The 23672-nt window shown below is 53.3% G+C and overlaps 10 protein-coding genes across 10 annotated transcripts; 4 read left to right on the top strand and 6 right to left on the bottom strand.

Annotated features, from left to right (window-relative positions):
* Positions 1 to 24: 24 nt before the first annotated feature.
* BO95DRAFT_437664 (uncharacterized protein) lies at positions 25 to 1498 on the bottom strand. The gene is made up of 2 exons (XM_025585326.1): positions 1397 to 1498; positions 25 to 1318 (listed from the first exon to the last, which is right to left on the bottom strand). Exons 1-2 carry the CDS (start codon positions 1444 to 1446, stop codon positions 325 to 327), a joined length of 1044 nt encoding a protein of 347 aa, XP_025448007.1. The 5' UTR covers positions 1447 to 1498; the 3' UTR covers positions 25 to 324.
* Positions 1499 to 2041: 543 nt separating this feature from the next.
* On the bottom strand, positions 2042 to 3559 carry BO95DRAFT_4755 (uncharacterized protein). Its single transcript, XM_025589863.1, has one exon. It carries the CDS (start codon positions 3271 to 3273, stop codon positions 2284 to 2286), a length of 990 nt encoding a protein of 329 aa, XP_025448006.1. The 5' UTR covers positions 3274 to 3559; the 3' UTR covers positions 2042 to 2283.
* Positions 3560 to 4203: 644 nt separating this feature from the next.
* BO95DRAFT_437662 (DUF1772 domain-containing protein) lies at positions 4204 to 5437 on the top strand. Its single transcript, XM_025585325.1, has 2 exons — positions 4204 to 4639; positions 4724 to 5437. Exons 1-2 carry the CDS (start codon positions 4570 to 4572, stop codon positions 5185 to 5187), a joined length of 534 nt encoding a protein of 177 aa, XP_025448005.1. The 5' UTR covers positions 4204 to 4569; the 3' UTR covers positions 5188 to 5437.
* A 197-nt stretch (positions 5438 to 5634) lies between these two features.
* Positions 5635 to 8582, top strand: BO95DRAFT_477942 (uncharacterized protein; the record flags this gene model as incomplete). Its single annotated transcript, XM_025590010.1, has 6 exons — positions 5635 to 6467; positions 6624 to 6650; positions 6894 to 6975; positions 7087 to 7290; positions 7486 to 7948; positions 8090 to 8582. The coding sequence occupies exons 1-6, from the start codon at positions 5760 to 5762 to the stop codon at positions 8580 to 8582; spliced, it is 1977 nt and encodes a 658-aa protein (XP_025448004.1). The 5' UTR covers positions 5635 to 5759.
* Positions 8583 to 9990: 1408 nt separating this feature from the next.
* BO95DRAFT_458235 (uncharacterized protein) lies at positions 9991 to 10773 on the top strand (the record flags this gene model as incomplete). The annotated part of the gene is made up of 2 exons (XM_025588533.1): positions 9991 to 10057; positions 10121 to 10773. The coding sequence occupies 2 exons, from the start codon at positions 9991 to 9993 to the stop codon at positions 10771 to 10773; spliced, it is 720 nt and encodes a 239-aa protein (XP_025448003.1).
* Positions 10774 to 11016: 243 nt separating this feature from the next.
* On the bottom strand, positions 11017 to 13897 carry BO95DRAFT_378136 (phosphate transporter). The gene is made up of 5 exons (XM_025583290.1): positions 13392 to 13897; positions 13217 to 13324; positions 12828 to 13159; positions 11802 to 12763; positions 11017 to 11685 (listed from the first exon to the last, which is right to left on the bottom strand). Exons 1-5 carry the CDS (start codon positions 13443 to 13445, stop codon positions 11231 to 11233), a joined length of 1911 nt encoding a protein of 636 aa, XP_025448002.1. The 5' UTR covers positions 13446 to 13897; the 3' UTR covers positions 11017 to 11230.
* Positions 13898 to 14610: 713 nt separating this feature from the next.
* Positions 14611 to 15832, bottom strand: BO95DRAFT_437660 (uncharacterized protein). Its single transcript, XM_025585324.1, has 4 exons — positions 15460 to 15832; positions 15270 to 15403; positions 15057 to 15209; positions 14611 to 14999 (listed from the first exon to the last, which is right to left on the bottom strand). The coding sequence occupies exons 1-4, from the start codon at positions 15696 to 15698 to the stop codon at positions 14746 to 14748; spliced, it is 780 nt and encodes a 259-aa protein (XP_025448001.1). The 5' UTR covers positions 15699 to 15832; the 3' UTR covers positions 14611 to 14745.
* A 33-nt stretch (positions 15833 to 15865) lies between these two features.
* BO95DRAFT_4644 (uncharacterized protein) lies at positions 15866 to 16756 on the bottom strand. The gene has a single exon (XM_025589057.1). The coding sequence runs from the start codon at positions 16543 to 16545 to the stop codon at positions 16033 to 16035; it is 513 nt and encodes a 170-aa protein (XP_025448000.1). The 5' UTR covers positions 16546 to 16756; the 3' UTR covers positions 15866 to 16032.
* A 754-nt stretch (positions 16757 to 17510) lies between these two features.
* Positions 17511 to 19039, bottom strand: BO95DRAFT_4428 (class I SAM-dependent methyltransferase). Its single transcript, XM_025586519.1, has 2 exons — positions 17596 to 19039; positions 17511 to 17513 (listed from the first exon to the last, which is right to left on the bottom strand). Exon 1 carries the CDS (start codon positions 18833 to 18835, stop codon positions 17675 to 17677), a length of 1161 nt encoding a protein of 386 aa, XP_025447999.1. The 5' UTR covers positions 18836 to 19039; the 3' UTR covers positions 17511 to 17513; positions 17596 to 17674.
* Positions 19040 to 19663: 624 nt separating this feature from the next.
* BO95DRAFT_4399 (uncharacterized protein) lies at positions 19664 to 20052 on the top strand. The gene has a single exon (XM_025585827.1). The coding sequence runs from the start codon at positions 19748 to 19750 to the stop codon at positions 19994 to 19996; it is 249 nt and encodes an 82-aa protein (XP_025447998.1). The 5' UTR covers positions 19664 to 19747; the 3' UTR covers positions 19997 to 20052.
* Positions 20053 to 23672: the final 3620 nt, after the last annotated feature.

Raw genomic sequence — 23672 nt, 5'->3', positions numbered from 1 at the left:
GGAGAAAAGACAAAGAAAGTTTCCATGACACTATCATCTTTCCCAAAGCCAAAATTGACTCGATTTGGATATCATCGACGTACCGTACAAAGCAAGGGTCCCTGACCCTGAACCCGGACACCTGGCCTGGCCCAGCTGGCTCTCTGACTTCCCCAAAATACAAACACCGACGATCACCCAACACCAACACCTAACAACTCCAAGCTAAAGTTTAATAATGAACCCCGGACCATACCAAATAATTTAGGGAGCAGCTAATCGAGTAAGTCAACCCCTAAGTTACCAACAACACAGAAAATGAACACAAAATAAAAAAAAAAAAAATCAAACCCACCCCTCCATCCTCGCCGCATAGATCCCCACCAGCAAGGTAATCGTGTAGAGCACATCGACGCGCTCCTCGCCCACCCCGACGGCGGCCAGCACCCGCCGCCGCAGCTGGTCCTGCTGCTCCCCGCGCAGGACCTTGATCCCCTTGTGCGAGAGCCCGGCCAGCCAGGGCCGCCGGGGGCTGCGCCGGGTGGAATCACCTGAGTTTGGATCGACGGGGCTAGCACTTGCGGTACTAGTGGTGCTACCTCGAATGCCGAGGAGGAAACTTGCCGGGTCTTGGTTTTTTGGCTCAACGTTGTCGCATTCTTCGTCGTTGTCGTCGTCGTCGGGGGTGGTGGACGCCGAAGACCGATGGGTCCGGGTTGTTGCCGATGATCTTGGCGGGGGGGTTTTGTGTTTGGGTTTTTTCTTGGCGAGTTCGAGGGTGAGTTTTTGGGGGGGTTTCGGCGAGGAGGATGACGAGGGGAGGACTTGGAAGATGTAGCCTCCGCGGGAGGTGCGGGAGGCGAGGAGAGTGAGTTGGAGTTGGGGGAGGTAGATTGCGTTGTTATTGTTGCTGTTGTTGTTGGGGGGTGATTTTGTTGTTGCTGATGTTGATGTTGATGATGATGGGGGGGAGGATGCGGGTTTGTGGTTGGTGGAGCTGCTGCTGCTGCTGCAGTAGTTGGTGTATATCACTCCTACTACCGGGCTGTCGGTGCTGGGACTTTGGCTGCATGATGCAGGCAGATTCTGGTAGGCGTCGCTTTGGACGACGTACAGGTCCTGGCTGTGTACTTTGCTGGGACAGCCGGGGATCGACTTGCCGAGGCTGGAGGGGCGGTAGATCTCGAGGATGGGAAGCGCGCGCGAGGCGGAGAGGAGCTGTTGGATCTGGAGCAGGAGGCGCGAGGTGAAGCGGAAGCACGAGGTCGATTTGGGCGGTGGGTGGGCGAAGGGGAAGACCTGTTGGGATGGCGATTTGGTGGTCTTCGCTGTGGTAGGCCTGCTGGTTTGGAGCTGCGTTAGAGATGTGGTTTTAGGTAAGTGTTTAAGGTTGCAATATGCAGTATATCCTCCGTACCTGGATTGGCTGGAGACGGTACTCTCCGTGTCGCTATCAGTGACGCTCATGGTTGTTTAGGGCGGTTGATGCCGGTGTCACTGCCAGTGTCACTTGTGAGTGTTGGCAATCAAACTAAATCTTCAGGAGCAGCTGGGAGACTTTAAAAGACTTTAAAGTCCACGATCATCCACGTCGCTGTCGCTGTCGCTGTCGCTGTCATCGTATTCGTACCTTCAGCCCTGCTCCGCACGGTCATTGCGCGGTCGGGGCTGTTTGACCGACTGTAGTCGCAAATCCTGCGACTATCTCTGCAATGCTTCTTTTTCCTTTTTTTTTTTTTCTATATTTTCTTAACGCCTAGTGCAGCTGATTTGACTGGTGCGACTGGTGCAAGTGGTACAACTGGGCCAGCCAAGAACGGGATTCTTTTTTTGGGGGCTACTCTTAGTCTCTCTTACGTACGTAACGGAGGTCAAACGGGGGGTTCCAGCGGCCGAGAAGGACTCGACTGAACACTAAAACACTTTAGCTCCGCTGGGCTGAATCGGAGATCGTAAGCCCCGCTGCCGGACTGACCTTTTTGGTATCGGGATACGGATACGACCGAGCCCGTTGCCTGCTCCGTTCCGTGGATTCTTGGGATTTTCTTGGTTGTCAGGAACGGTTCTCTCCCAAAAGATACGAGTACGATCAATTACTGATCCCTAGGTTCTTTGACCCTGAACAACGGAACTGCGACAAATCAAGAGTGGGGTATCATTCTTTCCTTCATCTAATCCTACACATCTCCCAACAACCGTCAACAACATCTAGTAAGCAGCGACAGCATAAGCAATGTAAGCACAACCGAGCCCGCGGTTGAACACCGCCCCCTGAATCCTGCTGCTTCCCGCGGGAGTCGGAACTCACACCCGGAGTCTCCCCCAATCTTCCATCTCCTCTACATTGACCCCTCGGCTGCGAGCAAGGGCGCCGAGTCGCTCACACGCGGCGTTTGCGGCGAGGCGTATTTCTTCTGGGAGCTCAGTCCACTCTTTTAGAGGCCAACCGGCCGATCCACTGTCTCTATCCTTGTAACAAAGATCCATCTGAATCGACAACCTCTTCAACTCCGGTAGAAAGGTTCTCGATGCGAATGCCTCCTCCCACTCCTTCCAGCGATCACTCTGCGTCAGCATTGCCGGTCCGCGCAGGCGCAACGTCGTCAGAGTCCGCGGAAACAGCCTGTATAAGGCGTGTAGGTGGGACTCATCACGGAACACCTCCCCGACCGAGAGTTGCAAAGTCTTCAGGTTTTCCATCTGTGGTAAAAACTGCACAAAGATCTTCTCGTTGGTTTGCTGAAACTCGCAACAACCGTTCGTGGAGCTGAGGTGCAGCGCGGAGACAACATGCGGCAGGGCCAGGGTCATGCGGGCAAGAGTGCACATAGCATCGTTCTCGACGATCTCCAGCGTCTGAAGGTTGACATCATGCTGCGTCGGTGGTGCGTTGTCTGGGTCGAGCTCGTTGAAGTTCGGCCCTCCGTATTTCGCGTCCAACCAGGCCATGGCCAACTGAGGAAGGAAGACAATCTCAATTTTCCTTTCTTCAGGAGTGCCCTTGTGTACCGTGATATATTCCGACTCCGCCTCCCCACGAGAGATAGCCTCCTTGTGTCTATCTTGCAGCTCCTGATTGTCTGGACCCTCGAAACGGAGGCCGCTGGTGTAGTCGAGGATCAGATGAGAAACTTGTCCCTGGCGGATGATTGGGGTTTGAGTGATAGTTCCGGAAGCGGAGCTGATCAGCAGTCGCGAGAGGGGCCAGTGAGGGGGGATGTGTCTGTCATTCAGGTCTTCGTTATACCCTGTATGGATCTCAAGGTTGCGAATCAGGGGAAAGTGAAGGCCCATTCTGTGTCAGAGGGAGTGTCGTTTTGAATGATGAGGGTGTCAATGTCTCGTGGGATTAGAGGGAGCTGCAAAGAAAGCTTCTGACGGTGATCGGGTTTGGACTCTTCGTGGGGCCCTTGTACCTGGATCGTAGGTGACGCGGTAGCCATGTTTCGGAGTCTGAGCGGGCGAAGCAGCGTCGCGACCCCTGGGAGTGGAAGTCGGCTGGCGAGGCGTGGTAGAAGATGCTAGAAGAAGGGTAAGTAAAGATTCTCTATGAGGTAGAGCATGTCATGAACTGTACCATTGTGCCAATCCTTGAAGTTGGAGAGAAGAGGAGGTGGAATCACGGTTGTCACTCCAGTCACACATTTTCGTATCCTTGCATCCCATCTCCGCATTCCCTGGCCGGAATATCAGCCGGGGTTGTTTATCCGTTCCTGGCGCTCGTGTGGAGATAGGTCAAGAAACAAGAGACAAAGTAAATCTCGAAAGATTAGAAAGCAAGTGACAGGTATTTGTCTGCACATTTGTTTATTTTCCAATAAGTCTTCAGTGGTTCCAGTAGCTGTTGAGAAGAGGTTCGATAGACATGTGGATGTGTTCTTGTAAGCGATCGCTTCTAATGCCATTCGATGGCCAGAATGGAAACTTGTATGAGGATCAACAAAAGTGGAATGCTTCTAAGATACCTGGTACTGGTTCTCAGCCTAGTGTGTGTAGATCTTCTGTCTTGGTGGCTGTCGTTGTATGGCCGGTGGAGACTGGGAAGAGCTTAACTGTGTTGAAGAGAGCGCGAAACATAAGAGCTCCAGCCTCCACGCACCGCCGACCAGTTCTACCTGTGTCTTTTCTTCCTCCACGGATAAAAGCTTCTGTCAACCGCAGCCCGATCCATCTAGCAAATGTGTGCTATTTACATGCGGGAAAACTCCAGAAATCGAGATTGTTCTGTCGGACAACGCAAAACCCGGTCCAAACTCCGCAAAGCCCGAGCCAGCCACGCCCACGCAAGCTAAATCCTTCCGACACAACAGCCAGCCATCATTTCACTCAATCATATTCCGAGAGAGCAATTGAAGGAGTCCCAGACATTTCAAACACTGCATCTGCTTCCAATGGTCCCACCCTTGCAGGAGAAGCTTTTCTTCATTTTCTGCTCATGTCGGATCATAAGGTTTGAGCATGTCGTCATGGATTACTGGTGTTGTCAGCTATAAAGGCACCGACATCTTCTGCTACCCCATCACTCTTTCCCCTTAACTTTTCCCTCATCACCAAAAACCATCTCTCTGGCAGACAGGACGCACCGACAGAATGAGCACCTCAACCCCCAGATTTGCAATCGCCCAGGCCGTAGGCCTAACCGGCGCCGCCTGGCTATCCGGTAAGTTACACCGACCCCCCTACTCTTCCCCCCCAGAGTGTCACAACCAGACCACTAACCCCGGACCCCCTTCCACAAAAACAGGCAACATCTTTTCCCTAAGCCTCATGGGAGTACCCCCGCTGATCGAAGCCCACCACACGGAGAAGATTCCTCTCTCGACCGTCGTCAAGCAGTGGCGCACCATCTACACGTACGGCGCGCAGCGCGCCCCGCTCATCGCCCTCAGCACCGCCTCCACCTTCCTGTACCTGGCCTGGAGCGTGCGCGAGAGCACCCCGCTGAGCCTGATCACCGCGCGCCACAGCTCCAAGGTCTATGGCCTCGCGGCGGGGTTGACGCTGGGGATCGTGCCGTTCACCCTCCTGGTGATGAAGAAGACCAACGATCGGCTGTCGCAGTGGGCCAAGGTCAAGACCGAGGCGGAGTGGACCCCCGAGGCGGACGCGGAGGTCGAAGGCCTGCTGTGGAAGTGGACCTGGCTGAATGCCGCCCGGTCGGTGCTGCCGTTGCTCGGTGGGTTGGTGGGGTTGGGGGTGTTTGCGTGATTTTGCGATGTCGAAGTATATATATACTGGGATTGGGAAATGGTTTAATCCTGTACATTAATGTCGGAGTTGATGGAGTTGGGAGTCACGAGTTTTATCGCTCGGACAGAATTGTGGTAGCTTTTTTGGCCGGTGGACGAGTCTGAGCTTCACGATAAGGTGTAGCTTATCGGGTGTCCGATAAGCTTCGCTGCCTTGGTGCCTTGACGTTCTTTGATAGTATACCCCGTTACCTGTCTGTAATTGGAAGACATTTGGGTCAATATGTTTGATTCGTCTGAACACATAGTTAACTAAAACTACTTCGTTATCGCTGGTCGAGATACGTAGCGATGTATAAGTGGAGGTTCGTAGAACCTGAACCGCCCAGCAAAGTGACTCATCCATCTAGATAAATTTGGAGACATAATGCAGGCTGACTCATTGTATATCCTATTGCAATCACTCCCACTCTTCTGTAAAAATAAAGAAGAAGGATAGATGATGTGAGAGATAGCATTGCTTTAAGTGATACCAAGCAAACCTTCACAATACACACCCAGTCCCGTTTCCTACCACCCCATCACCGCAACATGAACCAAGCAACCTCACCACCAACCATGCAAAACTCCACCACAACCATCACCCTCACCCCAATCAACCTCCACGAACCCACCGACTACGCCGCCCTCCAACACCAGCGCACAATCTGCGGCTGGGACCAAACCGACGAAGCCCTCCTCGCCTGGCGCGCCAAACAAGACGCGGGCCTCAAATCCTTCTTCTGGATCGACATCGTCCCCCCTTCCGTCTGCACCTCCGCCTCTACCTCCACCTCCACCACCAGCAGCGACAATAACAACTTCAGCAGCAGCAGCCGCCAGGATACTGCGGTGGCACCAGTCCACGCAGGCCACATCTCCCTCGACGCCTACGCCCACCCGCCAGACCCGGACCTAGCCACCGCCGACGGCACCAACCTCACCGTCCAGTCGTTCTTCATCCTCCCGGCGCACCGGAAGGGCGGGCTGGGTCGGCGCGCAATGGCGCTGGTCGAGGAGCGGGCGCGCCGCGACCCGCGCTGCAGGTACGTGACCCTCAACGCGGTCAGCAAAGCGTACTACGCGGACCCCGGGCGGCGGCGCTGGATCGAGCGCATCCGCGGCGAGGGCGGCCTGCCGGTCGCGGAGTGGTATGAGAGGATGGGGTATGTGCGGTGGAAGACGGAGCCGCGGTATACGGACTGGACGCCGGAGGGGGAGGAGGTGGTTCTCGAGGCGGATTTTATGAGGAAGTTGGTGGTGGGCGTGGGGTTGGGGTAGATGGTGGGCTCTGGGTTGGGTTTAGTGTGCTGTGCTGTGCTGTGTATATGGGGTTTGGGGGATGGAGATAGGATGGCTTGTATATACAAAGGGTTGCTAGATGTTGATAGGGACGTACTGTATATATGTGAACAGGTATCTGGTTATATTGATTTCACATGGGTGAGTGCTGGATTGAGCTCTTGCTGGGTCTGTCTTTACTGAGATATGCTGGGCCTTCACCTTCAAGGCTTTCGATGCTGGGTGCGGTTGTTTGTGTTTTGAGCGTAGTGAGCAGAAACACAGTAGCCTACATGATTAGACGCTTATCTTTGATTGGCTGTTTAAGTACTCTTGAATATCGATGGTCAATATATCAAGTCAGGGCCGGTGACGTACACATTTGTGAGGCTACTTTGATAGCAGCATACTAAGGCTGGTGAAAGTAACACACAAAGATTCTGCTACCTCAACCACAAAGTCTCAGGTGAAGTGAAATCTCACTTAAGTGGGTCTCTACTCTGTCGATGACTTCTCCCCACCTGGAGGAACACACCCTCACCTTTACTTCCTGTCCTCTCCATCGATGGGACAACGCGACCTTGCAACCAAAGTGCAGATTGCAGATCGTTCGCTCACTTGATTGCACACGCTACTCTCTATCATCGCACCATGTCAACTCTCATCGAGCAGCATCCTCCGGGATACTTGAACGAGTACTGCGGTGGTCAACTGATCGGCACTGCGGTTTCGTTCATCGTCTTGGAGCTTGTCTTCGCGGGGGTCCGGTTCTGGGCCCATAAGAGACAGAGAAGAAACTGGGGTGTGGATGACTGGCTCATGGTTCCAGCCCTTCTGGCCAATCTGTGTGTTTGCATCACAGGAATAGGCAAGTATGCCGTTTTCTATCTGGGCTGATCACTGTAAATTTTATGATCTCACTTCTGTTGGCGTTTTCTCTCTTGGAAATAAGAAGCTGGTAGAGTCGAGATTCCGTGATATCTAACGCGTTGCGCAGTGATGATCCCTGTTGCTGGCGTTGGGTATCACATCGACAAGATCTTGATGGAAGCGCCATGGAAACTCGTTCAGTTCCAGAGAGGCATTTTCGCTGGGATCTGGGTCTGGGGCTTGGCGATAGCTCTGCCCAAGCTGGCAATCCTCGCTTTCTACCTTCGCTTCTTCAAGTCTCGGAACGAACGAACTGTCACCTATGTCCTCATGGCTATCATCGCGTCGACCTATGTTGCCATTTCTTTGGCTCACACTTTTGCATGCATACCCGTGGGGTATCAGTTGAACCCATTCAAGCCGGGAACAGGTCAGTGTTTCGATACAAAGGCATTCTATCGTTGGATGTCCTTCCCCAATATCGTCACGGACGTTGTCATGCTGGTCCTGCCTCTCCCCATGGTCTATCGGTTGCACACCTCGTGCCACCAGAAGATCGGGCTCGGGATCATATTTGCGACTGGCGGAATGTAAGTACATATTCCCTTGTTATGCCTTTGCAGCATCGTACAGTTGGTGCTTACCGTTGACTCGGGGGCTAATCTGCCATTCAAACTTCGCTTTCTTAGAGGCATTATTACCTCCTGCTGCCGGTTTGCGATTTTTTACAGCGACACAGAACGTCGGGACGATACTTGGAAGGCGTCGTCTCTGCACATGTGGACTGAGATTGAGCCCGGGGTGTACTTCCTCGCTGCGTGCATGCCGTCCTTTCCACCCCTGATCCAGCTTCTCTGGACTCGGTTCGTCAGGTCCAAGAGAGGTTCAAGTCAGACATATCCCTCCGGCAACAACAAAATCGCCCTCTACACCATCGGAGGAAGTGCCCGGCTCCAGGATTCTGTCCCTCTTACCCCGTCCAACACACATGAGGACTTCCCTCCCTGGAGCGACGATGAAGAGGCAGCCCGTAAGCCTGCGATCCCGGACTACGACGATGGTGGGTTCCGGCATAGTGTCGCGTACGCTGATCTGGCCGGCATCGAAGCCGCTCGGACTGGGAGTCCACGTACTCTTAGAGAAATATGGCCTCCCAGGAGGATCCGTATCAGGGAGACAGTCAGTGTTCGACATGAGGGGTTCGGCACGCTGGACAGTACCTGAAATGTCTCGGAGGCTCCAGTCTGAACTATGGCGGAATCTAGCTGAAAAGTAAGAAGTGTGGGAGGGGAGAAGTGAATTATCAGAAGGGGGATTCAAAAATTGATGTGGCAACCAGTGTATCTTCATGTATTTACACTTGAAGGTTGTGATTCAGATGATGTAACTTACATCAGAGCAGACAAATGATGACTTGTTCATGCGTGACTGGGATACCTGGTCGTTGCATGCAATGGTTCAAAGCACTTTTCAGTAAGAGGAAACTTCATCCTACTGGGCTGCCCTGCTGCCTGAGGCCCCATCCACTTGTTCCCTACGAGGCAACCACCATAACCATCCGTCATCCTCCGTGATTCATCCATCAACTCGAAAAGACGCTTCCTTTTCTCCTTCGACCACTGTCACAATATTGCCCGGCACTTGACCGATCCTGCGGGCTTCCATTGCCTGGCTCACATTTGATCACCAGGTGCGGTGCTGCTTACAGGAGAATCGAGCCCCTGGCCGAAGACTTCGAAATTCAGAACACGGCCATGACTCCTCTCATACTTGACGATCTTCTTCTCGAACCCCCTCTTCCATCTACCAAAGCTTGTCAAATCAACACCTTCGAGTCGGATGTCTCGTCTCGCATGGCAACTCGTACACTACCGTCGTGTAGTTTTCAATCCGTTCATAACCTAGTTGAACTCAAAATACGTACAGTACTTCCTATTAACGCCGCCACGCCATCGGCTGAACAACCGAACACCCAGGCACCTGCATAGAGACAGTGCGGCTATTGAGTGTGGAGTATGACAGCTCTCACGGGCACTCCCGAAAAGGGTAGATATCGGCAGGGGTTCATGCACCGTGTCCTCGGATCGGTGCAGTGGCGGCATCCCTTGCGGGATCCAGACCCTGGCTGAACACTTGCAAAGAACACCAGCAACAGACATTCCAGATTTAGTCAGGGGTAAACCATCCAAATCACTCGCAAAAGGCTAAGTCGATGATCATGGCAGAATCATTGACTTGTTTGGATAGGTCAGATCGGGATCGATGGCCTCGAACATGGGACCTGTCAAATATGCCAGGGGAATGCGAGCATCGAAGAGTTCATCCCTGCAAGAGCATGGACTCTGCATCTGGAGGACCAATGCACATCCCCCTATCCTCCACTGCAATGGCAGATCATGATCACTGCTCCTGGTCATGAGCACACGATAGCCTTCGCTAATTCACGCAGAGTAGACCCATCATACCTACATGTCACAGTTGAGCCCAACCCGAGCTACCTCATGGAAAGAAACGTATAAAGTCGCCGTCAAATCCACAACAAACATCTCTTTCTCATCAGCATCAAGTCAGCTTCTCCTTCCACTCCTTTCTACCAACCTCAATCGCTCACCTCAAACTCCAACTCTTCAAGATGAAGACCTCCGCTCTTTTGTCTCTCCTCGCCGCTGCTGGCATGGTTGCTGCCGCTCCTCTGAATAGTATGTAAACCGCCATACCACCACCACATACCTTCTAGGACAGAGAAACTGACGGTTTTGAAGACATCCCCGCCATCCCTGGCGCCCTTGCCGATGGCGTCAAGACCCCCGACACCCACAGCAGCCTTCCTGACACCCACGCCAGCCTTCCCGACACCCATAGCAGCGTCCCCGACGGGGCACAAATCGTCAACCCCCCAGCGGCCAAGGTCCCTGCCGCCAATGTCCCCGCGGCCAAGGTCCCCGAAGTCGGTCATGCCGCAAGCCGCCGTGGCGCGCCCGTCAACATCGGCGGCGTGTCCGGCGACCATGACATCGACGGCGACAACAACATGATCGCCTACCCTCCCGCCCAAAAGCATGCTCCCGCCCCAGCCCCGGCTCCTGCTCCGGCTCCTGCTCCCGCCCCGGCCCCGGCCCCAGCCCCGGCACCCGCTCCGGCTCCGGCCCCCGCTCCGGCTCCCGCGCCTGCTCCCGCTCCCGCCCCCGCCCCAGCCAGCGAGCTCGACCTCCACCACGACGCCGCGCAGGAGAAGGACCACAACAGCAACTTCAACGTCTACGAGAACCACAACTCCGGCGTCAACGAGCATGAGCACCACGTCGACGACTACGATTACTCCTCCTACGACAACACCAGCAAGGGGGCCTCCGGGTCAACGCAGGACCACGCCGCCGGGCAGGTCAACAACAACTTCCACGTCGAGAACAACTAAGCTTGCCCCAACGGTCTGGAACTGGGACCTCTTCAAGTGGTAGATTATCTTGTTCTTGAGTACTATAGTTGTATTACTTAGTGTTTAATCACCTTTCCTTCGTTTTGACCGCGGGGAAAGGGAAAGGGTGGAGATATTTATGCTGGAGATACTTTTTTTTCCTTATACTCTTGAAAATACCATTTTCATTTCTTGATTATTCTTGAGACTGAATTGGGGAGTAGTGAAGTGAGTGTAGGTATTCATGGTGTGAGAATGTAGCTTGATTACACACTATCTCCAGATCCAAGTGCGCTGTACAGCACAACAAAGCAAAAGTACAAGTATGTCCTTAAAACTCCAAACATCGGGGTATGAATAAGTATGTACAAGAACAGAAACAGAAAGAGAGAGTAAGGAGTGTCTCGAGACAAGGAAAAGAAGACATGATCGGCGAAAGCCAACCCCAAACACCTACCTACGTGACAACCACCCTTTGGCGCACACGGATCCGATTCCTGGGAACATCCGCCGACCCACCCAGACCCGCCGCCTTGGCCGCATACCGACTCTTCCACCCGCACCGGCCCAGCGCCAACGTCTCCAGGGTCTCGGTGCGGCCACCCCAGAGCTTTCCGCGCGACGACGATGCTGATGAGTCAGAGGAGGAGGTGGCGCCCCGCTGCACGGGCGGGATCCAGAAGTGGGTGACGGCGGCGCCGAGGATCATGCAGACGCTGAACAGGATCAGGATCCAGCCGTGGCGGATGGTCGGGCCGTCGCCCTCGCCGGTGCCGAAGTTGTAGTACGCTGAGAACACCTGGACGAGGATGGAGCCGAGCTTGCCGGCGCCGGCGCTAATGCCGTGGCAGGTGGCGCGGTAGCGCGTCGGGAAGATCTCGGCGGGGATGATGTATGTGGTTGCGTTGGGGCCTGTGGGTTTGGGTATTAGCGTGGTGGGTTTGCATTTGGGACGAGTGGTGGGTTCATGTTGTTGGGGAAATGGAAGAGTGGGTGGCTGGGAAGATGGAATGACGACCGAATCCTACCGAAGTTGAAGAAGGTCTGGCCGATGATGTAGAGGGTTATGGCGGAGGCTCCTTCTTGGTGCACGGTGATGTACATGGTGCCGAGGGCGATGAAAAGCGCGGCCAGCGCGAGGAACATGTATTTCTGTAAGGCAGTGCGGTCGAGCTTGTGAATCAGCATGATGAGAAGGATCCCACCGAGGAAACTGCCGCTGTTGAGAATAACGAGTGCGTGGGTGGAGCTGGCGAGGAGCATGTTGTAAACACTGGCACCGGGGCGGTCGTCGGTTTTCCAGTAAGGGGCGGAGGAATCGAGGTGGAGGGAGCCCCAGGTCTTGGCCAGGAACTGCGGACTAGAGAGACTGATCCCGTAGAAGCTGAAATCCAGGAAGAACCAGGCAAGACTGGTGGCAGCGAGAGTACGCCAGTTGCCTTCAATCCAGAAATACTGGCGGATATCCCTGCGAGTCAGGTGCCAGTGGGAGTTCAGAGTGGCAGGTTGCAGGATCTCGACCTGGGAGGGGGAGCGCTGAGTTTCATGATCATCGTCGTCTTCTTCGTCATTCTCCCCAGCGGTGATCGTAGTGAGTGAGATGCCGGGAACTGAGAAGTTGTGCCAGCTTGCAGAGTCCCCGCCGAATGGAGAAGAGCCAGTCAATGTGGATGGGGAGCTGGCGTGAAAGTCGTCGAACAAAGTGGTGGCATCGAACTCAGCCTGAACAGGGTCGTCATCGATCTCGAGCACGAAACGAGGAGACTCCGGGATTACGAAACGAAACAAGGTCGCAATGGCGCCCGGGATGACTCCGATGCCGATAACCCAGCGCCACATTATGTCGACCGTGCGAGTGAGATCCGCGGTGCCTTGCTTGCGACTGATAGTGATAATTATGATGGCGATGATGTTCCCGGCAATCTGTCCAAGAGGCTGCATGAAGAAAACCGAAGCCATCATGCGTGCACGGTGCTTGGTCGGCGCAAACCTGCCCGTCTGTTAGTATGGTCGCACGCAGTAGGCAGAGCTGATAGAACGGTGAGAACACCTACTCAGACGTAATGACCGCGCTCAGTGGATAGTCGGCTCCTACCCCAATCCCAACAATGATTCGCCACCATAGCAACCATGCGTAGACGCTCATGCTGCCGTTCTCGCCCCGGGAGGCCATCACGACCCCCAGGGTGGATGTGATCATGAGAATCAGCTCCAGCCCGTACATCTTTTTCCGTCCGTAACGATCTGCCAAGTACCCAAATAAAACCTGCCCAAAGAGTGTGCCGGCAAGTGTAGCAATATTAATGCAGGTGACATGCATAGACGATAGTTGGTCACGCCAGTAGACATAGGAGATCATCGGGAAGGCCATGTTGCTTGCAAAGAGCTGGAACATTGCCATTAGTGACAATTTACCCTGGGGGCATCGAAAGAAGAGACATACTGTGTAGCCGTCGAGGAAGAAGCCGACACCGGCGACAAAGACGACGATCCATTGGAATGCTTGTCGATCGATGGTCTCATAAACCTGGCGCATCCGAACCTGACGATCCTGTTCGCAAGTAGAGACTCTAGGTCAGCCTCAAGACTTCTTCTCGTAACTGCATTTGAAGCTATACCTGTTCATGATCAAAGTCTTGCGCGCGGTCGGTTTTGTACCACCGCTTGCCCATGGCGATCGATCTCTTGCTGTAGAAGCTGTATCGAATATTAGAAAGATAGAGATATGAGCCCCGATTAGCCAAATGACATAATGAGGCAGTAAGAGCCTAATGCAAAGAGATCTTGCAGGATCGCGGCCCCCAAAGCAGGGAACTGAGGTAGATGAAGAAAAATTCTGACGAGATGTACCTCAAGGGAAGCGATGGCAAAACAGCAAAGACGAGGGGAAACGGAGGAAACCGAAGCTAATGAGAGTGGAAACAATTTACAGGATGCGCTAATTGGATTGGAGGAGTTTGGTGGCGTGGTCGATGGAAGGCCAGGTGAATGGAGGTAAGAAAAGGTCCACAGGCACGCACTACCAGGTACGTAGTCAAGGTTAGTATAATCCATGGTCAAGTTCAGGCCCCGTCGTCTGATGGTGACGAGATCAGTGGGTGAGTGGGTGAGTGGGTGAATGGGGTGAAGGGGAATAAGTTGTGGGTGCCTGAGGTCTGGGGGCGTCTTAGTGTATGCCGCCGCGGGTATAGATTATTACCTAGATTAGATTCTAGTGAAACTGGCGGGTGCTTGGACCAATTCACATTCCCTTAACCCCACGTGCCGCAATTCTAGGGATTGAGAGGTGCGTTTACGACCCACTCCCGGTAAGAAGTCACTCGACTAACTTCCCTTCAATTCCTGTCTCACCACTTCTTCTACTCATACAATCTACTTTCTACCACGTGGGGGATTCTCCGAGTCATGTTCCATGGGGATTCAAAGTTAAGTAGGCAAAAATAGACCAAAAAAAAAGGATCGCTTTCTCTAACGACTGTCGACACGGGTATAAAAATGATAGATGAAATGTCGTGGCAAATGAACAAAACGAAAGACCAGGGGACTAGTCTAGTGCGACCTGGATACGAAACAAAAGAGATCCTTCGACCCACATTATGAGCCTAGCAGCGACTTTATACAGTGGGACACACGTGGTGGCCACCGGCGCCCGAGGCAATCCTCCCCTTTCCCCCTTCTCCTGGAATTATGCAATCGCAAGGCTATCGTCCCCTCTCTTCCTTTCACTTGATGTGGTCGCTCAGAAACTGACAGAACGCTATTCGATCTAGTCCGGGTCATTGGTCAGCCTACCGAGAGGATTCGAACATGCACCACAAGGGAGCATACCTGTATCATCCAGGAACTGGATCTGTAGCGTCTTCATTTGGGTTAGGATATCAAAATTAGGTTGGAGCTGGATTACCACAGGCCTCCCTGGCTTCTTGCCGGGATTAAAACTGTCAATGCAGTTCACTGGGAGAGATTAGCCGGTCAGATCCTGCCGTGGCCGACCGGCCGACCGATCGGCCGGAGTCCCAGCTCACCTGGTACTTTCACGTAGCGCTTAAGGTCTTTCCGCTGGGAGTTGGCAAAAAACAGCATGACTTGCTTGCCATTGGGTCCGCGGAGGATACGGAGGTTCTGACTGATGCACTCCTCTCCACGGCCTTTCGACTTGGCTTCTGCTATTCCGGCAAGAAAGACTAATTTGGATGCTAGGATGATCTCCTGAAATTGAACACAGTCTGAAGACTCAGTCGTCAGTATAAAATCTCCCTCTAGCGGATACCCGCTTTGCGCACCTCTTTCTTCTTCGAATTGGTATGACAGTTGGGTGGTAAACACAGTCTGTGCGGATTGTACGGTCTGCTCTTCCATAAAAGAGATTCGTAGCGAGGGTTCATTGGGACGTTTAGGATGTTCTAAGTGTGGGACGGGGATTTTCGACTCGTTAACTAGAATGAGAGGAAAGTGTAAGCCGGTCTGTAGCCGATATGCCACGGAGGGGTACAGACAAGTATGAATTAATGGGGTTTGCTGGCCAGGGCCACCTCCGAGCTCTAGGCATCTGAGGCTTCCAGTGGTATCCTTGCGTACGTCGATGTAGGTATAACGGAGCTTGAACAGTTTGTTACTCCGCACGAAAGTACTGTCATGAAGTCAATGGAAGGAAGAACACACAGGCAAAAGTAGGGGCCCACCCACATGGTGACGGTATTGTTGAGCGGGATGTGGATGACTTCCTCGTGTAGCGAGTAGCACGAGGCTTCTCTCGATCGCGAGCCTACAGAGGAAGCCGTTCTGCTGAGGGGATACGAAGTAAAAGGCGAGGTGCCCGGACTGATCTGGCCGGATGATTGGGTTGATGAGGACAGAGTACTTTCTCGCCGGGAAAGTGGAAGAGGCCAATCTTCGGAACCGTGTTGAAGGCCGGACAGCCCCATTGCAGAAGGGTTGCAAAGGACCGACAGATATCTCTTCCTCGCAGTGATAGACGCGACGGTCCACTGATTGAGGTGCTGCAAGAGGAACTATGTTACCGAGAGGAGGAAGATCATGCGGATCCCCAGAGGCGGATTGACGTACGGGGAAGGGCGCTGATTTTCACCATCTCGAATGCTCTAGTGAATGGAATGAGTCGTGAGAAGCGCCTCGACGCATGACCAGCGATTCGATCACACAGTCACCCGGATGGCCTGGTGTGAGTGGATTCACCTACAGTATTAATCGGACCCAGAAACATAACCCGCTCCGCCCAGCGACCGATAAGAATGCGTCTCAAAAGTGCCAGTACATGGGATTTAGTGGATGCCAAGCAGCGTTTCTTCCCGGGAACCCAGAGGCGGGGGATAACCTGTCAACGTGCGCAAACAAGTGGCTGCCAGCAAAAGCTTGGGGGGGGGGAGTTGGGTGGGTGGAGCCCGGATGGGGAGAAGGGATCGTGTCTGGACCCATCCGGGCAGTTAAGGTAGTCTGAGTCCCTCGTGGTGAAGGCGCACTCCCGTTCACGCTACAAGATTGGACCTCGGAACCAGGTGCTGAATTCTCAGCCAATGTTTGGATAGTTAGATCATCTTCCACGCATTGCATCATGGTGGAAGGAGTGAGTGAGGTCCTAGTTATCCTGTTTGATGCCCGCCGTATTCTTTCAACCCTGCTCGTAGGTGCCGGGTCATAGTGCCGGTTCTCCAAATCGGAGGTGTTGACTTGCCCACGTTCATCAAGCACCACCACCAGCAGTGATGGGTTAGTTAGCGCTGGAGCATAAATCTTTCGTGCAGTGACCTGCATTGGATCGTGGGTCTGTCAATCAATCGTTAATCAATCGCCCACTCTGCACGGGAACAATCATGGCCCGTCCGAATTCCTGTTGGGTCCATCGAATCGAACGGCCATAGAATGATCGAAAGGCGACATTTGGAGGCTGGGATCAGCGGGCTTACTCAGCCAGTGTCCCCATGCCGAGTCCCTTCTCCCATGGCATAGTTCCAAGTTCCATGGGTGGCCCGAATTTTGCTTCACGTTCGCCTCTAGCCAAAGAGAACCCAAAACAGTGGGATGGGAAGGAAAATCGTATTATTAAGTCTATGTACCTCTATCTGCAACACTCACTCCAGGAGCAAGGCATCCTTGAATAGCAGAATATAACATCGAACAATCGAAAGAAAACATATGCAAAGGCACCAACACCGGCTAGGAAGTATAAAAAAGGTGTGAAAATGTCCGAGGATGGGAGCTTGCGGTATCTATGTGACAGTACAGCGGTCACGCGACGCTGACTTCACTTCGCAGCCGGTGGACGGTATGGTATTGGTGAGGCGACCATTCCAGGGAGCAGTTGGATTTGGGGGTATAGAGCGGGCAATTGCCGAGAATCGAAAACAATATATAACCTAGAACGCGGCCCAGTGGATGGGACACTGGAAGTCAAGTTAGCATATCCGGCCGAAAGTTTGTGACGCCGATTTGCGGGACTCGGCTGCTTGAGACGGGTGCGCATAGCCGGTGATGGGACGCTTGCCACTGAACTTACTTTTTGTGTTTATCAAAGAGGCAACGACGACAGGATTGAGCCGGATACGATATATGACTGGCAGGGAAATACAAGCAGTGCTCTTGTGCAGGTTGCGAAAAGGACGGCCACGACACAACGATGGCGACTTCGGCTGTCGCATGCAAACAATGTGAGCTCCAGTCGGCAAGTCGCGGCTGCGCCGGTCCGTAGAGCAGTCTGCTTTCAAGCCTTTCGATATCGATACCTGCGGACGATCCGTCGGCCTTTATGAGCTGCAATGCGGCACCAAAGCATAGCTTGGACGGAGCGGGGCCCAAGGCGCGCACCACTGCTTCACCAAGCCGGTTCACACCAACGCCGAACAATATCTCTTATCCAGACCTTCCTGTCTTACTCGGGGGTAGCCTATTGACGAGGCTTCTGCGCGATAATTCGGTAGCTCGTCGACACTAATCGCATTTTGTCCATCTTCACGAACGCCTCGCCATCGAGGCATAGGCGGTTGATCAGGGTCTTGAAATGTTTGGGCAGCATGTGGGCCTTGACGAGGCCTAGGATAAGCTGGCGCATTGAACGGAAGTAGAAGTCAACCTTGTCGATGAGGGGGGCTTGCAAGCCTCCAACACTGGCGTTGTCAGAGCGCAGGACTTTGAAGCCGGCATCTGTGAGGGCTTTCTCGAGGCTCTCGGGCGTGGGAGTACCGACGGCGCCGATGAGAGGCTTCACGCGACTCATGAGTTCGGCGTGTTCAGGGTTGGAGGGGTCATAGTCAGGCAGGCTGACCCAATCGAGGCAGGAGAATTTGGCGCCGGGCTTGAGAACGCGGTAGATCTCGCGGAAAAGAGTAGGGAGGTCTTTGCACAAACTCAGGGCCTGGATCTGGTAAAAAGCGTCGAAGCTGGCATCTTCAAAGGGGAGGGGCAGGCTGTTGAAATCCTGGACGACGAAGGAATTGGAGCTGAAGCCAAGCTCCTCGTTGTAGGAGCGTGCCTGAGCAATCTGGTTGGGGTCGATGTTGAGGCCGGTGACTTGCGCGCCCGAGTATTGCGTCATGTGGGCGGCCACCCGCCCGCGCCCGCAGCCCAAATCCAGCACTTTATCGCCCGGCGACAAGCCGATATCCTGCGCAATTGACTCTTCATACAACAGCTGATTCTCCAGCACGGTCGCCTTTTTGCTCATGTACGGCGGAATATACATCTTCTCCACGTCGCCTAACGCACAGAGGTGGTTGAGAACGCCATAGTACGCCTTGAGACAATCGCCAACCTTTTCCTGATAGTTCGGTCCCAGCGTCTCGACCATCTGCTTCTCATCCGACCAGTCCAGGTTGTAGATGACGTAGGAAGCCATAAAGTCATCGACCTGCTTGGGTGTCAAATTGTGAAGGTATCGGAAGGACTTCCAGAATGTCTTCCATCTCTTAGGCGAGGCCGAATTTTCGAGGTCGGGCAGGCTGTCGTGCGCCGCCAGCTTCTGTTTTTCGTTGGCGACGGCATCCAAGGAGGAGCTGCTCTCCGAGCTCCGTCCGGATTCGCGCGATGCCAAGACGGTTTGCGTTTCCATTATATATACTCAACGATGAAGTCACGACTGGGAATCCAACAGTTCACAGCTGCCAAAATCACCTGCGCGCAATCTTCACTCTAGGATTGAGTCTCTGGTAAGAAGGACCAGGGACAATAAAGATTTTGGGGGAAAACGAGAAGAAGAGGGGGGGGGGGGGGGAGGTTTAAGAGGAGTTCAAATAGAACGGTAAGAGACGGCGGTTAGAGCTACTGTCCAAACGATACCATGCCAATTGTGCAGTTCGTCTTGCAAATGGAAAGAGAGCGGGGCTAGGCTTAATTTATAAGCATTGCAACAGCGTGTAATTGAAAAATTTCCAGAAGGCGCCCTGTGACGGGTATCTTCTTTTCGAACAACGGCACTGGCCGGCGCCGGCACCGAAGGGGCGGCAATCCTAATAAGACGGATGGATTTGCCAGATTTGCCAGGTTTGCCAGGTGACTTGCCATGGATACTAGTTGGCGATGGTCAATGTGGATTGCAGTGGTCTTGTCACCAGATCTGGCAACCAGAGTCGGAAGGCTCGGAAGCTGAGGGTGAGGGTCGAAAAGGGTCGAAAGGGTCGAAGAGAGACCAAAGAAGCAGCACGGGAGGAGACGGCAAGACGACGAACCGGAAATGGACAGACAGCGCTCTGGATTCAATGATGAATTTTACGAACTATGGGCTTAACCACCACTCAGATTACAGGACGAATGACTTGCATCCTTGGTGGTCGCTGACCGACTATCTTAGTCTCTAGCTATCTACTTACGACATTTACAGACCAGGTAGTTGTCAGCCCCTCTTCCCAACCGCCAGGGTACTTTAGGGCTGGCTATAAGTTAGTATAAGTACATGTATGATGTCGGAGGTGTGCATTAGTTAGGGTCAAACTACTTCCTTCAAGAGCCTAGTCGGGACTTGCTTATGGGATCGGGCCACCAAATTCAAGCTCCCACCCCGGTCCTTGGTATGAGTCAAAGGGTCTCATTAATTACTCAGTTGTTAGTGCCATTGTCTAGGGCCTTCCTATCACCTCACAGACCTCTTCTTTCCCCTCTTGATCGTCTCGAGTTCTCCTCCCCGAGAAAGTTTGTCGATACTCGAGGTGGACGGATTACTTGTCCGCTGCTGTCGTCGTCACGGACAATTGATGACGAGGGCTTAGTCACATAGTCAAAACATCGAATATCAAAATATTAACTTCCACCGGCACGTTGTTGTCGACTGATTAGCCGGCTACTGGACTAGCTACCTAGGTAGTTAGTTACTGCTCATGAAACCTTGACTAACCTGAAAGATTCTCAGAATTTTTGTGTGCTGTGGTCAGCAATAATGGTCGGCCAGCTGCGGCATTCGGGGCCCGGACCCAGAGCGAGCGTCCATTCGGAACTCCTGCAGCGCCAAGCCGTGTAGTGGTCCTGCCTTCAGCATGAGCTGACCAAGCGTCGTGCCAATCCAATTCAGTCTTGGCGGTCGATGCTTGATCTGTTTGACTGAAGTACTTCTGTCTTCGGAATCGGATGTTGCACAGGCGATCTATCTCCAACAACATCCGCTCTTATACCATTGCTGTGACTGCAGAAGACAGCATTAGCAGGCTCCCCTCTGCACACAAGAAATCTGTTTCAATAGTCCGGGAAGAAATATGGAACGGGACCCTCTTCGGACCTGGGGGTAACGACTAGTTTGCCCTGTAGGGAACCACTGGCTCCGAGATTGGATGGAGGTGATGAGGGCTGAAAATTTTCAAATTTTCACTTAGGAGGGGTTTTGATAATCCATCCCATTCATGATTCATCCCTTCATCCCCTGGCGCGGCTCTGACGGCTCTCGCGTCTCTCGATCAGGCAATTCACCGCGTCTCTCCTTCGGACTTGTAAGCCGAACAATCCGCCGCCCGCCCCACTCGCGTGCTCATTTCCCGTATTTCCGCTTCCACCCATCATCTGGTTGTACTGTACCCTCAACCTGACTCGCCATCACACCAATCTCAAGTTAACGATATACCTTCGGTTTCCCGGCTCATCTCCATGTTAGGATTTGCTTGACAGACTGGGCCATTTTTTTGTTCTACACATAGCTTTGTTATGGATCTATGATTTCGGCTTTAGGGATCATTCTCGTTCCATCGCCATCTCTCAACCGTTGCTCGGATCTCTTCGGAGTCTCGGACGGAGATTATGCTGGGCGAGCGACGCTGCGAAAAAGAAAAAAAAAAGATTCTGCTGTCGATCGTCAACATCCGCCCTCTCGCGACAGATACTGTGAAAGATCACCACCATGTCATCCACCATGCTTAGTGTCTCCTGCGGCGGAGGGCCGGCTGTTCTCGCTCGCTTACCTCTGCGCGCCTGGGGCCTCGTTGTAGTTTCCTTGTCCAGCATGGATTGACGGCTGATGGCCAGATTGACAGTCTACGCATTAACTGTTTGTTTTTACGCTATAGCGCTGTCTCCGTTGTTGATCAGCATGGTAGCGACGTGACGTGGCTGGCCGTGTTGCACACAGATCCTTGCGCCTGCAGGGCACGGGACGGCACCTGTAAGAGGGGGTGGTGGTGGTGGTCCGATCCTGGCTATTGCGCTGGTATCTGATTGGGATTGAACTTGAAGCCGTTACCATCATTTTCGGCATGAATCCACATCCATCACGGTGCGCATTAATAATGCTACCCATCAGTTTATCACACGATGAGTTGGTCTCCACTTTGGTCGGCCTGCAGCCCGCCCATTGCAATCCAGTGCTGCTTCCTGAGTGGTCCGTTGCCTTACTATACCTCTGGGCCAAATCTCCTGGTGGAGTTTCCTTCTTCGCTCGTGGGATCTCTTCATTCATTTTTTTGGGGTTGATTGATTGTGTTTTTTTGCATTTCTTGTGACAAGGTAGGGAAAGGATTGAGAAAAAATATCTTTTTTCTAGTCTGCACGTGACCGACCGGTCTCTTGACCCATTGCCCGTGTTCGAAATAGCGCTATACATCCGTCTTATCCAGGGCAAGAAGCTCAACACCAACAATGGAGGGGTTTTTTACACGAACACACAACCTACAGCATCGAGAAACGTCCAAATAAGCTTACATTTAAAGCTCAGTGCATCCGAACCATCGGCGGCAGCTCTAACCTCCAGTTGGGATGACCAGCGCCTGTTCCCGGGTCCACTTTATTAGCCAGCCAGATATCACTCCAGGTCCCCTTCATCGCATGCACCGGTTGGGTGTGTGTCTAGGGTCTTTTCCCGGGTCGGGTTGAGTGGCAAGACGAGCTCCCCCTTTCACCCCTCCTTCTTCACGCTTACGTTCGGGTCTCTCCAATCATCAAGCACCGTCGGGTCTCGGGTGGTGATGGGGACCCGTCGTTCATAGGTTAGGTTAGGCTGTGGCTCTGGCGGAAGGGAGGGAGGAGGAGGAGGAGGAGGAGGGAGAACAGCTGATCCCGTCCAGCGAGGAGGGTCTCCGACCCGATCCACCGGTGTAGTACACAGTACATGACAGGCGGGTCAGATACGGTGCACAGACAGGTACCAGCACCTCGGGGTCGAGTGGCCGGCAGCAGGCGGCTGGGTTGGGGCTGTTCATGTCCTTGGCTGAGTTTGCTTGGTGTAGTCAGTCCTCCAATAGGCACTGACAGGGAGGAGGACCGTAGTCGATGAGAGACGCCCAGCAACCCGCACATCCGTTCAATGCTAGACCCTGATCCTCCGGACATAGTTCTGGAAGTAGGATGGATTGGCCACATCTTGTATCTGGCTAAGAATGAAGACCCAGTGTCCTGCACGGCCGACGCATGTACATGAACCTGGCGGAGGAGAGTACAAGGAAAGTTTCATCAAGCATGACGGGTGCAGGCTAGAAGTCTCTGAGTAAGATTGACCTCTGAAGGAACAGGCGAAGTAGACACCCACTCGTACGCAGCATGCATTCCCCGCCCACTGTCTGTTCTAGTGGTTTGGGTCTCAATCCCAACACAGTGGCACATCTCACTTCATCGGCCCAGAGCTAGCCTGCCTGCCCTTCCTAAGTACTGTACTGTAGTCACTTCCGTGTATTTCGAGGGGCGCCCTTCCTCTCTGCACTGGCAGTGCCAGTGTTGGAAGCCCGGGGGCTAAATCCACGCATAAATCTTTCCCTTTCTCCCCCCTCCTTCCCTCTCTTTATCTCTTTATTAAGATCTTTCTTCACATCCCCAATCGAGACCGATGTCTCCCCAACCTGAATCAGACAAGAAACATCTCACCTCCATCCGAGCTTCCGCTCCCATCTACTCCCTGTAGATTCACGTGCATCTTCCCCCTATCCACAAGTTCTACCCAACCTACAACGTCCACGAGGTACTATACCCAACCCGACAAACCACCATCCCCCCCGCCATCAACTCCAACAGTCACCTGTCCTGTCTTCCGAGTATCTCATCACCTCCTATCATCCAGCATGACACCATAGCCATATCCTCGAGTGTATCCCCGCATGCAAGCTCCAATCAGATTTCCAATCTTTGACCATCACCATCACTAGCCCCATTTCCGGATACCGCAATCACTCTCCCCTACACAAAGAAGAACCGACACTACTATATTGGAGGCAAACCGACGATCAAGAGGATGATTTGTTCGCGAACACCGATCTTTAATGTTCCAGCTTATGCGAACCAGCGCCAGCAAAAACAGGCATCAAGCAGGTTCTAAGGTATCTCCAGTGGGGCTGCGGTATGAACTGGAACACACACGGCATCTGCAGCGAAACGCCGGCCTTGGGTTCGTATTGGTGTTGTGTTTCTTGTCAAGGGAATGATTGCCCTGCCGTGGAAGAGCTGGGGAAGAACGGGCCCTGGAAATGACTACCTAATCATCTAAC

The sequence above is a fragment of the Aspergillus brunneoviolaceus genome, assembly GCF_003184695.1.
Source record: "Aspergillus brunneoviolaceus CBS 621.78 unplaced genomic scaffold BO95scaffold_1, whole genome shotgun sequence".
Classification (NCBI taxonomy): Eukaryota; Fungi; Ascomycota; class Eurotiomycetes; order Eurotiales; family Aspergillaceae; genus Aspergillus; species Aspergillus brunneoviolaceus.
The sequence above is the reverse complement of the archived record's forward strand: the minus strand, read 5'-3'. Positions and strand labels throughout refer to the sequence as shown.